Source organism: Convolutriloba macropyga, chromosome 7 (genome assembly GCF_964194025.1).
Source record: "Convolutriloba macropyga chromosome 7, txConMacr16.3, whole genome shotgun sequence".
NCBI classification, from domain to species: domain Eukaryota; kingdom Metazoa; phylum Xenacoelomorpha; order Acoela; family Convolutidae; genus Convolutriloba; species Convolutriloba macropyga.
Genome location: NC_134474.1, coordinates 53,624,431 through 53,641,727, shown reverse-complemented (window position 1 = coordinate 53,641,727; position 17,297 = coordinate 53,624,431). Strand labels below are relative to the sequence as shown.

General features: G+C 36.7%; 2 protein-coding genes across 2 annotated transcripts in view; both read left to right on the top strand.

Annotated features, from left to right (window-relative positions):
- The window catches only part of LOC142342364 (uncharacterized), a 94,156-nt gene extending 93,365 nt beyond the window's left edge, over nt 1–791 (top strand). Inside the window, exon 5 of the mRNA XM_075393666.1 lies at nt 677–791. The gene's annotated coding sequence lies outside the window, so the exon portion shown is untranslated. The remainder of the gene's footprint in view (nt 1–676) is intronic.
- Nucleotides 792–802: 11 nt separating this feature from the next.
- LOC142342365 (putative N-acetyltransferase 14) lies at nt 803–10,512 on the top strand. Its single transcript, XM_075393667.1, has 3 exons — nt 803–1,233; nt 3,799–3,927; nt 9,788–10,512. Exons 1-3 carry the CDS (start codon nt 912–914, stop codon nt 10,024–10,026), a joined length of 690 nt encoding a protein of 229 aa, XP_075249782.1. The 5' UTR covers nt 803–911; the 3' UTR covers nt 10,027–10,512.
- The last annotated feature ends 6,785 nt before the right edge of the window (nt 10,513–17,297 follow it).

Genomic DNA, 17,297 nt, shown 5'->3' with positions numbered 1-17,297 from the left:
CTCCGCAGTTTATGAAGTACAATTTGCTTGAAATCATGTTAGTTCTTTTTTAAGTTAGAAAGACTGAACTGGCAGCTTCTTCGAAGCTTAAACTGTGTCAATTATGATTAGAAAAATCTCAAAACAAAAGCAATCCCTCTACAAAAATCTCACAAGATTGCCATTTGTTGTACAAGATCTTATAAGATAACTGTCCAGTTGGATCTTTTCTGTTTTTGCCCCCCCAGTCCTATATAACCAGGCTGTTTGCACCCCCCAAATATGTACTTTTTTGTCCTTAGAGATCCTTCAATTTAGGCACAATAACGTGCCGGTACCAGCACAAGATTGGATGGATTTTTGTTTCCGGTTATCAAAAAAATTAGTGTCATAAAGCCAATCCTATGGAATATAAGCGCAAAAATAGTAAAATGATGCATTATTCTTTGTCTGCTTACATTATAAGCAAAGTTCAATTACCGTATACGTCTTAATTTCAAAACTTCGCTGCATAATTAAATTGTAAATGCCGTTTGTGCGTAATTGTATGTAATTGTATAAAATCCAAACAATATGCTATAACATGCGTAAGTGGGGGGTGCAAATGGACGTGGGGGGGCAAAAACAGAAAAGATCCCAGTCTCGTTCCGAAAAATCTATTTTTTGCCTTCAGCTCTCCTGGCTTTCAACTTTTCAGTGGGCTCATTGCAGCGAGCAATAGAATGAACATTTACCAGTTTCACTTAATCAACAAACATTTCTATTGACTTAACTTTCGTTCAACAAAATTATCATGATAATTTTATATATACTCTAAGCATTTTCTCTTGCATAGTTTGCACTATTGGTCTCAACCATATTCATCCTTATAAAACTTTTGGTTAATTGAGCATTTGCACAACTTAACAGCTGGTTTGGTTTCACTTCTCGAAATGAAAGTTCTGAAATACCATGAATGTGATGCAGCTTTAAAGAAGAAAATTAAATACTGGTCCTTTCGCACTTATATTTTTTCATGGCCTTATCAACATTTCATACTTCGACATACATTCCCAATGTTTTACTTCTACATCGGGTTATTGACACTCTTCTTGTATTACAAATTAGACTGGAACCTGCTATTTTGTATAATCGGCTCGTATGTTATAGTAAACAGTTACATTCATGTAAGCGCCCTTTATCTAGCAGTTAAGACGTTTGTGAGTGGTCATCCAGAAATATTTGAAGAAGATATCGATGATTACTTTCAAAAAGGGGCGATCGATTTCAATAGTGCAACAAAGTGTTCGTAAATAATTGTAACGACTACGACTATCTTTGAGAATCAGAATATTAAAACTGTTTCCCAACAGACGATTATCTTTCATACATACATATATATATATACATATACATATATATATATATATATATATATATATATATATATATATATATATAATATTCCTATATTTTTAGCAAATTTTCAGTTTTCCATTGAATAAAAATAAGGGACTGCCTACTATTTTTGTATATTAATTTTTTTTAAACTTATCTACAAGTTTACTTTACTTGGCCATCGTATAACAAATTTATTTAGTTAATGTCAAATTGCAATAACAAATTGCTATCCAAATCTCGAAGCTACCCGCCAATCATTTGCTCAAAAACTGTCTTAAACCAGAAAATAGATAGTTGCAAAATCCATGCGAACCCTATTAACAAAATTCTAATCTGTTGTAATCATCATTGTTCAAAAATGTAGAAATTTTAATTGCTTTAAGTTTTAAGAATTGTACCATGAAAAATTGAGTCAACAAATACTGAACGCTAAGATTATTTGTTTGCCGACGCAAGTTTTGACAATGCTTTGAAAGCCTGTTTTTCGTAGCAATTATGTTTCATGAAACAGAAAATAGCTACTAACGAAAAAATGGGCTACTAACGATACTAACAAATGATCACCACAGCATTTTCAACATCATTGGAAAAAATGTTGAAGCAAAACTGACAGCAGAAATTGTGCTTTTTTATATCTTAAACAATTAAATTCACGACAACAAAAATGTTGAGCATAGCAGATGTTCTGAATATGAATTGTGCTGTTTTACTTCGTCCGCCACAAAACAGGTCGTCTGACAAAACATATTGTCTCACTGTAAAACCGTCTAACAGAAAGGAATTAACATCAGCACTCAAATTTCGGCTCTTCCCCATTACACCCCAAACATCACTGTGGTCATGTAACGCATAGCCCCTCAATCATGGTAAACTTAAACATACAATTTCGTTTGTTAATGTTTACGATTTCAGGGGGGGGGGGGGTACAATTTCGCGGGGGGCTAGAATGGGAAGGACTCCAAAATTCAACGTCCGAATTTGCTGCAGTTGGAAAAATGCGTATAATGAAAAGTTAGGAGGTTGAGAGAGAGAGAGAGAGAGAGAGAGAGAGAGAGAGAGAGCGCAACCTAATGTAAGCTGTGCACAAGATAAGCTTGACATGGCTTGACAAAAAGCTCTATTGATGCAACGTATACTTGACTAGAGAAATGAAGCCTTGATAAAAAAGGAACTTGAGCACGGGTTTTAACAGATGCCAGCGTTCGAGAACATAAGAGCAGTTGGTTTAAAGGTTAGCACTCTGGGCGTGCAATCAAGAGATTCTGGTTCGAATCCAGTACTGGTCAACTTGCATGGTAAGTGCTCCTTCGTAGACCCCGTAACATGAAACCGGTAATCAGGTCACAGAAATCAAATTTAAAGAGTTTTGCTATAAAATTCATAATTTGTTTAATATCTTAACAATTTTATTTTATTCATAAGATGACTTTGTACCAGCCTTCTCATCTTGTACCAAATAAATAATGCACCTATTAAAAATGAAAAGAGATACGAACATCTTTTGATAAAGCCGTGTTGCAAAAAATCTCTCTGTAATATTTTGTTTGACTCCACATTAAATCGAGGTCACAACTGTTACGTCTTAAGTATTGTTTTAAGGAAAATTACAAGTATTGTCACGTTTTAAAGGCAATGAGTGAACTGGACAAATTTTAAAGGGAAAAAAAACCAATAAGGACAAATTGATCCTGATCATCTCGAGCATATTTATCAATCTGTTAATCTGTTTTAATCATTGTATTTTAGAAGCGTTTCGAGCAATCTTTCAGATTGTGAGTGGCGAACAGAAAATTTTGAACTTGTTGAGAAGAAAACCTTCGCGATTAATACAATGTGGAGAACTGAAAAACTAAATTTTGTCCTTAATACTGACTACTAAGAACGACAAACTCTCCGCCACAACCTGATATAGTGCATATGCTAAAGTTAGAACTCTGTGAACACATGTTACAAGAACAAAATTCTGAAGCATTTCAACAAGAAAAAGATTAAAGATAACGTTAAATTCTCACGCAGTTGATATTGAAACTCATGGTAGTTCCAGTCATCCAATTTTTCGGAGCCAACTTCACATCACTTTTTTTCTACACTTTTGGCGGTTCAAGTACAAACGTGCGTGCCTTTGAGCGTGAAATGTTCAACATCTTTTTGTGCTTGTTAAAAATGATTTTTTTTTGTTCCTCAATATGAGCTGCCCTTTAAATAGCGACTTTAAATAGCGTTAGAAATTTATTTCTACTTTAAAGAAAACAACAAATTTTTAAATTTTTATTAGTTTAATCATTAGATTTCGTGGATGAAATAATAAAAAAAAATAAATGCCCGAACGATTTCTGTGTAACATTTACTGTCGCAAGTAAATTAAACTTTGCTTATGATTTTAACTTATTTGTTTCAAAAACAAGATTGGGAAAATAGAACGCCTCTTTTTGATGATAGACTACAATGAAATGTTTGTGTGTGTCAACAAGGAGAACAGTATTCTAGGCTGTGTGGCTATGAGTAAACATTCACCAGACGATACTTCTATAGAACTACGACGTATGAGAGTTGCCAGGCGAGCTAGAGGTATCTTTTACACCATTTTGACAGTTCCTAGTCTGAAGAGTGAAAGCATATAGTTAGGAGTGCCGATTTTCCCTAAACTTGCACTCGATCTTTGTTCTGGGACCTAAACCGGGGCCATATTGTCCACCAAAAAACAGCAATAAAACGTGCAATTATGGTCTCACCAGTACCACCGACATATGGAACCTGATAAACTTTATAACTTAATCGGATCATTGTGCTCCTTTTCTTAGTTGGCAGAATTGCCGGTTTCTACGAAAAATAGCTTTCAACCGCCTCTTTAATTACCTAATAACCTTTATTACCAATATGCCTATTGCCAAATGCTCGTATTTTTCTTAATGTCCAGTCGAAAAGATCCAACGTTAAGCCGCCGAAAACTGACGTGATTCAGAAAGGGTCAAAAACAGAAATTTTCGTTTAAACTTCTAAATTATTACATAACTGACACGAAGTATGGGGTCCCCAGACGAACTCCAACGGTTATAAATAACGTCTTGCAAATAACGTTTATCTTGCAAGATCTTGCAAGACTCTTGCAAACAACGTTTATCTTGCAAGATGCAAGATCCGGACGTTTATCTTGCAAGAATCTTGCAAGATCTTGCAAGATAACCGTCACAAAAATTTAGTAGTTTTAAACTTGAAAACAATCAGAAACGTTGATTTAACGTTTTGTGTAGCGATAAAACAACGTTTTTACTGATTGAATATGTACATGGCGAAAAAAGTCTTTTCACTGATTCCAGTCACACTTAATCATAAATAGTGTTCAAATACCATGAAAAATAATCGAAAACAGTGCGCTGAGTTAGACCATACACGTCGTAAGGGAGGCAGCAAATTTGATAATACGTTTTGCATAGCGATAAAATAAGGTTTTTGGTTGATTAAATGTGTACATGTCGAAAATCGTAAATTGGCAATTTGGTAAGCCTTCCGATCCATTTAAAAAGCGTTCTATAGCAGAACAGCACTCCTACTGAGGATAACCCACAGTTAAACTTTAAAAAATTTGAGTCAAAAAATTTTTTGCCTTAAACCAATTTTTCTCTCGGGCCTAAACAGAAAGTTTCATATGTACTTTACCGGCGATAACGTATTTGAAAGACTGGTTTCAAAAAAAATTATTCAATAGTTGTTTTTTTTTTACTTATATTGCCTACACCAAGTGTGACTAGTGTATTGGGCACGAAAACATGTAGCAATATAGCCTCCAGGGACTTCCAGTTTGGTGTTTATGATGTTTTGTACGATTTTTTTTCTTGATATGAGACTTTTCACTCACTCCTGTCACATTGAATTACAAATAGTGTTTAAATACCATGAAATTTAATTAACAGTAGTGCGATGAATTGTTTGTGTGTGTTCAGCCCCCACCCTTCTCTCTTTCGCTCCTTTTCTTTCGTGCTTCACCCCCGCCCTTTTCTGTGCCCCCTCTCATGTGCTTGTGTTTTGCTGATGTTCTTATTTATATTTGTTTGCTTTCTTTTGCAGCACACAAACCCCCTGCCCTTTCTGTGACCCCTGCTGCAGCGCAAAAAACCCCCTGCCCTTTCTGTGACCCCTTCTGCGCATTTAAGATGATGTTCCTATTTATACGTTTTAGCCTTAGCAATTTTAGGGTCTCTCTTCTTGTCAAATAAAACTGGTCAAATAAAACGGGTTCAGTTTAAAGATTCTCTGTTCAGTTTGCTTCTTGTTGACCGCAGAACTTCGATGACGAATGTTCTTAATTCTTTGACGGTTAGAGAATAGGTCGAATCCTATTCTCTAATCTTCAAAGAAGCTAAAGAGGCCCATGCAGCAGCTAAGGCACGTTTCCGGCGCTTCTTGCAAGACGGTTATCTTGCAAGAGTCTTACAAGATAGACGGTTATCTTGCAAGACTCTTGCAAATCGGACGGTTATCTTGCAAGATCTTGCAAGAATCTTGCAAGATCTTGCAAGATGATGCGTAATCTTGCAAGATTCTTGCAAGAATCTTGCAAGATCTTGCAAGATAACCGTCCTAATTTGACTGGGGGTTGGCAAGTTGATAGTATGATAGGTTGTGATAGTTTCATATTAAGTCCCATGGGCCGCTGAGGCACTGCCGTGACCCGCGATACAGTATACTTTAATGTTTGATAGCTTCAGATTTATTTTGCTGTTAAATAGTATTATTCCATTTCTCACATACTCAAGAATAATTGGTTGGAAGTTTTCTAGTCTCATTATAATGAGAAATTACTTAACTGATTGTACTCAACATGGAAATTAGTTGAAACGGTGGACAATTAAAGGGAATTTTCAATTTGGCCCTTTTTGAACCAGGTCATGTTTTAGCGCCTTTACTTGATGGTTGTATTTAATCACATCTTTTTTGCTGAAAATTTAGTTTATATTCTGTTACTATTCAGAAATGACCCAACATTTTTTCAAGGGAAACAATATACATTCCAAATCAATTATCAACATAGTCGGTTTAAATATTTTTTTTTGAATGGTTAGAAATAGAAAGTGTAATCACGAAGTATTGGTGCCAAAATAAAGACTAGCTGCCTAATTATCATATTATTAGTATGCACTCTTTTGTTACGACCACACTTATGTTCTTTTGTTCCGAAATATAGGCTCAACATGATTTTTTTGTACAGTCACTTTTTGCCCACCGATATATTCATTGTAGATAGTTTTAAGTAGCATCGTTAGAAAACCTTCAAGCGTATGATTTGAGATTTCAAATTGTCATGAACATTTGATATTTGACGTTTTTTGTTCACTTTTAGCGTCATTTTTCTTCAATTTAAGATTTTTTTTTATCCCATTGATGTTTTAAAATTATAATTTACGCCAAAATAAGGAAAAATTATGTGCTTTTAATAGACGAGCAAAGATAAATTAGCAAGTTCTGCTACCAATGGGGAGTTTTTTATCAAAATATTCAAATTCTATTGCTGTGTAGTTTTTGTTTGAAATCTTCAGATATTTTGGAAATTTTTCACCTTTTAATGGACAACTCAACTATTATATCAAAATTTCATTATTTATAATTCCAAAGGAATTTAAAATGACACCAAAAGGACTTTTTTTTCTTTTCAGAGTAAAGCTACCCAGGTTGAGGTCCCAGACGGAAAGTCGATATGTCCAGACCCAGATGAACGCACGACGGGGGTGTCGTGCGTTCAAATTTACATGGTCTGGAAACAAGGAAAAACGCACGAAAGTCTGATCATGAACGCACGAATACGGATCTTACGGTTTCGACACTGATGTGCTCTCGTAAGCCTTTGATACTTTTTAGTTTTTCCTGCTTTTTCTGCAGTTTTTAAAGTCATACCAGATGGTCGCATTATTTGAATACGTTACTGGTTTCCTAAGAAGTATTATGTGAATATTTTTAAGGCTTTGAGATGATGCCTACCAGTTCTTATGAATTTGAAAAAATAATTCCAAAACAATGAGGCAGTTTTAGAGTTGTTATCCTTTCAAACCAATGTTGTGTGAGCTTGTAGATCAGTTCCACTCATTGCAGCTAGCATGTGATTTCTAACTAAAAATATTAATCTGGTTGGCAGCTTTATGTTTTAGCTATTGCTTGTATGATTAAGGTTCTACAAGTTTCAATAAAATTGTATGACTTTCGAATATTTGTTCGTAATTTTGTTTTCTGAAATCATTATCATAATGGCATTCCCTGTTGTCTCTATCAACATGCTCAACTAAACATATGTAAAACTTCTTGCAACTAACAACTTCAACACTTCTTCTAGCACTTCTCCATAGAATTTCTGGTTTAAACCTGTAGTTGTTGTCTTTTTCGTAGTCGAAAGGCTTATTCTGATTAATAAAAGATCTAATCGGCTCCGTAGCTCCCAAGTGAGATATCTGAATTAACGATTACTTTCCCCTGAAAATTAACACTCGATGGATTTGATTGATTTCAATACTTCTCTTAAAAAATTTCAATTTCTATAGACTTGTTCATTATTGAGTGGCTCAGATTTTTTTGGCTCCGTAAGTTTATTCTGGCACTATTCGAACTTGTGATTTAATACCTGTTTTTATTTTGCAGTCACTTGATAGCTGAAGGTTTATCGATTTCTATTGTATGTGTGTTCAAAATTTCAGAACCCTTTTGCACCAACTTGTTCCTCTTTTAATCAACATGTAACACAGCCTCATGATTGAGAGGTCCTATTCGTTTTCTGGGACGCAAATGATCACTTTTTGCTCTTTTTATGTTAATGTTTCAGTTTCATGTCAATGAAAAGTATTTGTAATATTTGAAATAATGAATAATATTCAGTTAATAACCAATGATTTTAATGGTTTGAAAACAATGCGTTTTCGTGAATTGTTGACAAATATTTCGGTGTTTTGTATCTCTTCTTTTTGTAGTCATCTAGTATCACTTGGTCTCGCCATGGTATGGTACCGTTGGCTTCACGAGAAGTTATATGCATGTCAACCTAGAGTTTGTTCCAAAAAGCTAATAGATTTTTTGACTTTCGAAATTGATTGTTTTCGAGAAATTCCACGGTTTTCTGGACTGTTTGTTCTTCTGTTTGACAACTTGTTACTTTGTTCCATTAGGCACATGTTCCATCTAGTTTCGGCAAGTACAAGTGAATTTGTGTAGTTTGAGTTTTATTCGGTGTTATTCTAACTTTGTTGCTAAATGCTTTAAAATTAGATAGTCAGTTTTTGCTGACAATAATGCTTTTTGTTTTTGTTTTTTGTTGTTGTTTTGATTGTCTCGTAGTCTGAGTAATGCCAGGTTATGTGCGCTCTACCGGTACATAGCGTTATTTAATTCATTTCTTAGTGTGAGTTTTTAACATTTTTCAACTCAAACTTCTTTTTTCGAACATAGCATTTGATAGGCAATTTAGTCCAAAAACATGGATGAGTGGGGGCCACAAAACTGTGCGGATGTACGTTGTCGATGCCTCCATGCTTTAGTGGACAATCAGTGAGATAATGGAAGAATATTTGATGTATTTGGCCATCGTGGGCAACTAACACGCATGTGTCAGTTGATATGTGTGAATTGGTGCGTGAGAAATGATTTCAATCATTCGAAACCAAAAGTAGATTTAGCAAGAACAAGGTAATTTTTGTTTCGTATCTGTTTAGCGTGATCTCTAGAAAATAATCGAAGCAAATTGATTAAAAAATATCAAAACACAGAATTGATGTTGAGCGAACTATTCCAATATTCACTAGCGCCTAAATTTACACCACAAAATATTTAGTTGCATGGAACTGTGTGTTTAAACTCTTTTAAGAAATTCAGGAGATCCCGATAGTTGATTATGATATCAAGCATCATCACCCAGAAGCAGGTTCATTAATAAACGATATCATAGTTATTAAGAAAGAAGACTCTAGCAACCATAATTCAGTTTCAGCATTCTCGAAGTTCAATACTTCTGAACAAAACTTCATCAACAGATTTTCCAAAAACAAAAAGAATTGTTGCAGAAACTATTACTTCAAGTTCAGTCATTTTTTTGTTTTTTTTTCAGCTGTCACGCAATGTCCGGCACCAATGAGGACGTCAGCTGCTCATAATTTTTCCGACAGTCGAAAATTCAAAAATTTTGTGTCAAAGTGTCTCGGCACAATCTTAAATGTATTACCGAGACGCATTTATGTTTATCTTGCACCGAATCATTTTATTATTGGCCGTAAAACTGTTTGATCAATTCGCGGTTAGTGGTAATATCACTTTTAAGCGCTCAGTTACAGGTGCTACTGTTTATAGATAGTAACGTGTCATATAACAAAACATAATTTGTAAGTGGAGGCGGATGGGGGGTTGAGAGAAGAGAATAGATCGAAATTCTTGTGTACGTCATATCTGTATTCTACAGGTTCTGGCATTGCTCAACTGCTGCTCGATAAAGCTGAAGAGTTTGCGTGGAGTCGAGGGGAGAACCGAATTGAGCTGACTACCTCACTGGCACAGTTTGCGGCCATCAAATTCTACAAAAGAAATGGCTACATCCAAGCCAAATATGCACGTGAACATGACATCACATTCGGATTTCTTCCCGGTATCAGGCGCAGATTAGTCATCATGCACAAAGAGTGTCCTGCTCATCTGGGATAAACGACAGTTTCCTTCTAGTGAACAAAACTATCGCAATCCTTGAAACACGCACAAGTTTTTAAATGACAGATCTCTGCAGTGTCAGATTCTAAGTGCGATTATCTTGTACAGCATTATTGCCAGATGTCAAAGCTTGCATTTTCCGTGTCTCAAGCAAGGTTCTGTCCGTTACTCTGCTAAAGTGACTTCGAAACTGACTTTCATCGTATACCGCTACTTGGTGATCGACGAATGGCAGTTTTTCTAAGTGACATCATCAGAGTCACCTAACCTATACTTCAGTTGTCCATCTGACTATATTCTCCTTAGCCTATGGTGCAGATTATACTGATTTTTAAAAAAGCCTCCGTTCAATAAATTAAATTAATCTTGAATTTAACGGAAACAAAGAAAACGATCAGTAAAGCTAAAGATTATAATCGTGATGGGCGTTATCAAGAGGCTTCCATTCCATCAAGTTGTCAATTCAAAAATGCAAATTCACATTTTGATTGAATATCGTCAATGCAATTTTTCACGAAACAGTTAGATTCCTTTTTGAAACAAAATACTGTAGCTCACAATTACTATGACTTTTCGGCTAACTGGCCACCTTTGTGTAATTGGTTTTGTTAATCAAAAAAGAAGCTTGAATTCCACGATTAGCTGTAGTTATGATATTATCGTAATTCGAAACTAGCAGGTATATACTGGCAGAATCAGATATGATACGAAAATTCATATTGTTAATTGCAATCTGTTAATATCTAAAAATGACACAAAAATTATCAAATAGTCAAAATTAAATAATCTTTTCTAATCTTTTGGCTATCCAGTGAATGAAAACATACTGCTTGAATTGTTATTGAAAAAAAACAGTCTTTCGGGGCTGCATTCGTATAGCTGAAATCTCATAGTACAACAAAGAGCACCAGAATTTATGCATCATCTAAGCAATCATCAACATAAACCTACATCGCCAAATCTAGTTTTATTTTTTGGTAGGTCTTACGTCTGAGCCAATTCTCGGCGCATATCTTTCAAAGAAATGTTCTGAAACCTTAAAATATTAAGACAACAAGGAGCACAATTAAATTTTTGTATTATTAGGCTCGATGAAAATTATTTTAGATGAACGTTTTCCAAGATTTTTGGGCAAAACAGAACGTAGTTTAGGCATATTTTAAGTACTTGAAACTCAGGAAAAAGTGGCTCAGAAACTGTGTGGCTCATTTAATTAACTCAGAATTATGCTCCCGCCCGGAAGAATATGTATGGAAGATGAGGAACAGCTGAACACGAGGAAACGCTCAAGCGAACCGAACAACGTGCACACGCCACTTGAACGTGTGGCGCAAAAAAGGATAGTAACACCTAATTTTGCCTTGTTTTCTACCATCGAAAAAAACACCGATCTTGAAGGGCTAATCCGCAGGCGTCTGCAACTCAGATCTATATTCCAGAGCTAGTCCATATTCCACAATGCCAACGTGCCCAAATTGCATTTGAATAGGACTGCGATCGAGCGCTACAAATACGACGACCAAACTCGTCAACGCCAATGGTTGACAAAATTACGGTTGCTCGGTTTCCAAAAAAGAAATGAATAAATTTGAATGTCCTTGGTTCCTGGGGAAGTCTGAAATTTAACAGACGTTCGTTCAATGCGTATAAAAATGGATCTGAAGACTTCCTTTGTGGAGCAAGGTGTGCTGGGGATTGCGTTTGGTATTCTTTAAAAGCTACGGACCGGAGTCACCCAGATGCGAATTTTGTGAGGCACTTGGTTGGATTGAATTTCCACTTAGTGCCTATATGCGTCAATTCAAACGAGTGGTCAAACAAGGTAATAGAAATACCCGCCAAATAGCGGTAACCTAAATTAGCCCAATTTAACCGAAATTGGTGTTCGTGAAAGGAGGAGACTGGCAGGCATATCTATTTTATGAGAGGTCTGATTGATCGGATGAGTGGTTGCCGCACGCAGTTTCCTGCATAATACACAGCATGACGTGATGCAACGCCGTGAGTAGCACAGTTAAAGATTGTCGTAGCGTTCTTGAATTTTTTCTGTAATTGATAGACACCCTGATTAAGGTTTTTCAAAGATTTATTCCACAAGAACAATTTAATGAACCTGTGACTCCCGTCCAACAACGGATATACAGCTAAGACGGCGATCAAAAGGTTCCGCTATGATGCTATCGACTGTTTCTTAGTTTTGTGAGTTAATTACACTCGGAGTATTTAAAGGCAAACAAAAAAGAGTTTAGATGAAATTAAAGTTATAGAACAAGATTAACGGGATCATTTTTGCCTTAACGGTTTTGGTTAAGCATGCGAATAAAGAGGACATGCAGTTATCGTTTTGTTATTTAGTTGTAAAGTCAGGTTGATGTCATTGACGACGTCAGTTCTTTTGTAAGAATGTATCTTAGTTCTCAAATATTCACCAGTCCTAGAATATCGTAATTGAAGGAGTGGTTCCATTGATCAACCTGGTGTATAGTAAGATCTCACATATACGGTTTGTAATAAAACAGTATGCTTAATATTTGATTTTTCTCATTGAAAGATAATTGTACTGTCTCTACACACGCACACTTTGTCCACGGTAACTTCCATTGCGCTGCGCAATTCTTATTCGAACGTGCAGCGTGCAACGTCCATTGAGCAACAGCTTGCAGTTCCAGCTTAGGAACATTAACCAACTTCATAAATGGAAAGCGGGCCTTGTCCAGGAGGAATGCTAGCTCTGTTTCAACATCACCAGATTGAGGTGTTAATTGAGCTCTCACAAATAAGGCGGCAGTATTTATGTCTTGCAAGCTATCGCTAAACATGTGCGGTTGTTGACATTCGGACGGTACTGAGAAGTAGCTACTTGTTATTGTCATTGTAGCAAACTGAAGTATTTCAACTTCCACGACAGGGACCCACCAATTGTGTCTTTCAGCAAATCGTCATTTCAAGGCTGTTCACTAATAAAGTGAAAATCCTTGTATTTTAAGCTTGCACCCATAGCGAAAGGTGCCACAAGGCAAAGGCCATTAGCGTCGAAAGCGAAAGATATAAAATAAATATTACCAGGCGTTCCGTTAACTATTCTATGATTGCACTGATGTTAACCCTGCACACAAGAAGAACACCACTGTTGTGATCACACTTTAGCAAAAGGATAGTAACACCTAATTTTGCATTTTTTCTACTATCGAAAAAAAACACCGAACTGCTATATAACAACAAATAATTTGTAACTGGGGATCATGAAAAACACTGGAGGGGGGCCAAAACAGAATAGATCCCATTATTGCCAGATGTCAAAGCTTGCATTTTCCGTGTCTCAAGCAAAGTTCTGTCCGTTATTCTGCTAAAAAGACTTCGAAGCTGACTTTCATCGTAAACCGCTACTTGGCGACCGACGAATGGCTGTTTTTCTAAGTGATATCATCAGAGTCACCTAACCCATACTTCAGTTGTCCATCTGACTATTTTGTCCTTAGCTCATGGTGCAGATTACACTGATTTTTGAAAAAGACTCTGTTCAATAAAATAAAATAATCTTGACTTTAACGGAAACAAAGAAAACGATCTGTAAAGCTAAAGATTATAATCGCGATGAGCGTTATCAAGAGGCTTCCATTCCATCAAGTTGTCAATTCAAAAATGCAAATTCACATTTTGATTGAATATCGTCAGTGCAATTTTTCAAGAAACAGTTATATTCCTTTTTGAAAAAAAATAATGTAGCTCACAATTACTGTGACTATTCGGTTATCTGGCCAGGTTTGTGTAATTGATTTTATTAATTGGTTTAAAACAGAACGTAGTTTAGGCATATTTTAAGTACATGAAACTCAGGAAAAAGTGGCTCATAAACTGATTGGCTTATTTAATTTACTCAGAATTATGCTCCCGCCCGGAAGAATATGTATGGAATATGAGGAACAGCTGAACACGAGGAAACGCTCAAGCGAACCGAACAACGTGCACACGCCACTTGAACGTGTGGCGCAAAAAAGGATAGTAACACCTAATTTTGCCTTGTTTTCTACCATCGAAGAAAACACCGATCTTGAAGGGCTAATCTGCAGGCGTCTGCAACTCAGATCTATATTTCAGAGCTGGTGCATATTCCACAAAGCCAACGTGCCCAAATTGCATTTGAATAGGACTGCGCTCAAACGCTACAAATACGAGGTCCAAACTCGTCAACGCCAATGGTTGACAAAAATCCGGTTGCTTGGTTTCCAAAAAAGAAATATCCTTGGTTCCTGGGGAAGATTGAAATTTAACAAACGTTCGTTCAATGCGTATAAAAATAGATCTGAAGACTTCATTTGTGGAGCAAGGTGTGCTCGGGATTGTGTTTGGTACTCTTTAAAAGCTACGGACCGGACTCACCCAGATGCGAATTTTGTGAGGCACTTTGGTTGGATTGACCTTCCACTTAGTGCCCATATGCGTCAATTCAAACAAGTGGTCAAACAAGGTAATAGAAATACCCACCAAACAACGGTAACCTAAATTAGCCCAAATTAAACAAAGTTGGTGTTCGTGAAGGGAGAAGACTGGCAAGCGAATCTTTTTTATGAGAGGTCTGCCTTGATGGGATGAGTGGATGCCGCACACAATTTCCTGCATAAGACACAGCATGACGTGATGCAACGCAGTGAGTAGCACATTTTAAGGTTGTCGTAGCGTTCTTGAATTGTTTTCTGTAATTGATAGACACCCTGATTATAGTTTTTCAAAGATTTATTCCACCAGAACAATTTATTGAACTTGTGACTCCCGTCCAACAACAGATAAACAGCTAAGACGGGATCAAAAGTTTCCGTTATGATGCTATCGACTGTTTCGTCGTTTTGTGAGTTAATAACACTCGGAGTCTTTAAAGGCAATTAAAAAAGAGTTTTAATGAATTTAAAGTTATAGAACAAGATTAACGGGATCATTTTTGGCTTAGCGGGTTTGGTTAAGCATGCGAATAAAGAGGTCATGCAGTTATCGTTTTTTTTACTTCGTTTTGATGTCAGGTTGATGTCATTGACGACGTATACGGTTTGCAATAAATACAGTATGTTTAATATTTGAGTTTTTTCATTGAAAGATAATTGTTTTGTCTCTACACACGCACACTTTGTTCACGGTAACGGCCATTGCGCTGCGCAAATCTTATTCGAATGTGAAGCGTGCAACGTCCATTGAGCATCAGCTTGAAGTTCCAGATTAGGATCATTAACCACCTTCAAAAATGCAACGCGGTCCTTGTCCAGGAGGAATGCTAGCTCTGTCTCAACATCACCAGATTGAGATGTTAATTGAGCTCTCACAAATAAGACGGCATTATTTATGTCTTGCAAGCTATCGCTAAACATGTGCAGTTGATGAACTTCGGACGGTACTGAAAAGTAGCTACTTGTTATTGTCATTGTGGCAAACTGAAGTATTTCAACTTCCACGACATGACCCACCATTTGTGTTTTTCAAGCAAATTGTCTTTTCAACGTTGTCCACTAATAAGGAAATCATTTTTGCCTTAGCCAGTTTTGGTGGGGATAGGACTGAAGATCAAACGCATTTATCGTTTGTTGCTTAGTCATAAAGTCAGGTTGATGTCATTGACGACGTCAGTTTTTAATTAGAAAGTATCTTAGTTCTCAAACATTCACCAGTAGTAGAATATCATAATTGAAAGTGTGGTTCCAATGATCAACCTGGTGTATAGTAAGATCTCACATATACGATTTGCAATGAGAACAGTGTTATTATTAATTGAATTTATTCATTGAAAGATAGTTGTACCGTCTCTACCCACGTACACTTTGTCCATGGTAGCGGCCATTGCGCGGAGCAATTCTTATGCGAACGTGCAGCGTGCAACGTCCATTGAGCAACAGCTTGCCGTTCCAGCTTAGGAACATTAATCACCTTCATAAATGGAACGCGTGCCTTGTCCAGGAGGAATGCTAGCTCTGTTTCAACAACACCAGGTTGAGATGTTAATTGGGCTCTCATAAATAAGACGGCATTATTTATGTCTTGCAAGCTATCGCTAAACATGTGCGGTTGATGACATTCGGACGGTACTGGGAAGTAGCTACTTGTTATTGTCATTGTGGCAAACTGAAGTATTTCAACTTCCACGACATGACCCACCATTTGTGTTTTTCAAGCAAATCGTCTTTTCAACGTTGTCCACTAATAAGGAAATCATTTTTGCCTTAGCCAGTTTTGGTGCGGATAAGACTAAAGATGAAACGCATTTATCGTTTTGTTGCTTAGTCATAAAGTCAGGTTGATGTCATTGACGACGTCAGTTTTTAATTAGAAAGTATCTTAGTTCTCAAACATTCACCAGTAGTAGAATATCATAATTGAAAGTGTGGTTCCAATGATCAACCTGGTGTATAGTAAGATCTCACATATACGGTTTGCAATGAGAACAGTGTTATTATTAATTGAATTTATTCATTGAAAGATAGTTGTACCGTCTCTACCCACGTACACTTTGTCCACGGTAGCGGCCATTGCGCGGAGCAATTCTTATGTGAACGTGCAGCGTGCAACGTCCATTGAGCAACAGCTTGCCGTTCCAGCTTAGGAACATTAATCACCCTCATAAATGGAACGCGTGCCTTGTCCAGGAGGAATGCTAGCTCTGTTTCAACAACACCAGATTGAGATGTTAATTGGGCTCTCACAAATAAGACGGCATTATTTATGTCTTGCAAGCTATCGCTAAACATGTGCAGTTGATGACCTTCGGACGGTACTGAAAAGTAGCTGGTTGTTATTGTCAGTGTGGCAAACTGAAGTATTAAAACTTCCACGACATGACCTACCATTTGAGTCTTTCAAGCAAATGGTCACTTCAACGCTGTCCACTAATAAGAAGAAAATCTTTGTATTTTAAGCTTGCACCCATGGCAAAAGGCGCCACAAGACAAAGGCAATTAGCGTCGAAAGCCAAAGACAAAAAAGAAATATTACCAAGCCTTCCGTTAACTATTCCCTGATTGCACTGATGTTACCCCTGCACACAAGTAGAACACCACTGACCACTGTTGTGATCACACTTGAGCAAAAGGATAGTAACAGCTAATTTTGCTGTTTTTTCTACTATCAAGAAAAACACCGATCTGCTATATAACAACATATAATTTGTAGCTGGGGGACTTAAAAAAACTGGAGGGGGGAGGGAACAGAATAGATCCCATTATTGCCAGATGTCAAAGCTTGTGTTTTCCGTGTCTCAAGCAAAGTTCTGTCCGTTACTCTGCTAAAGT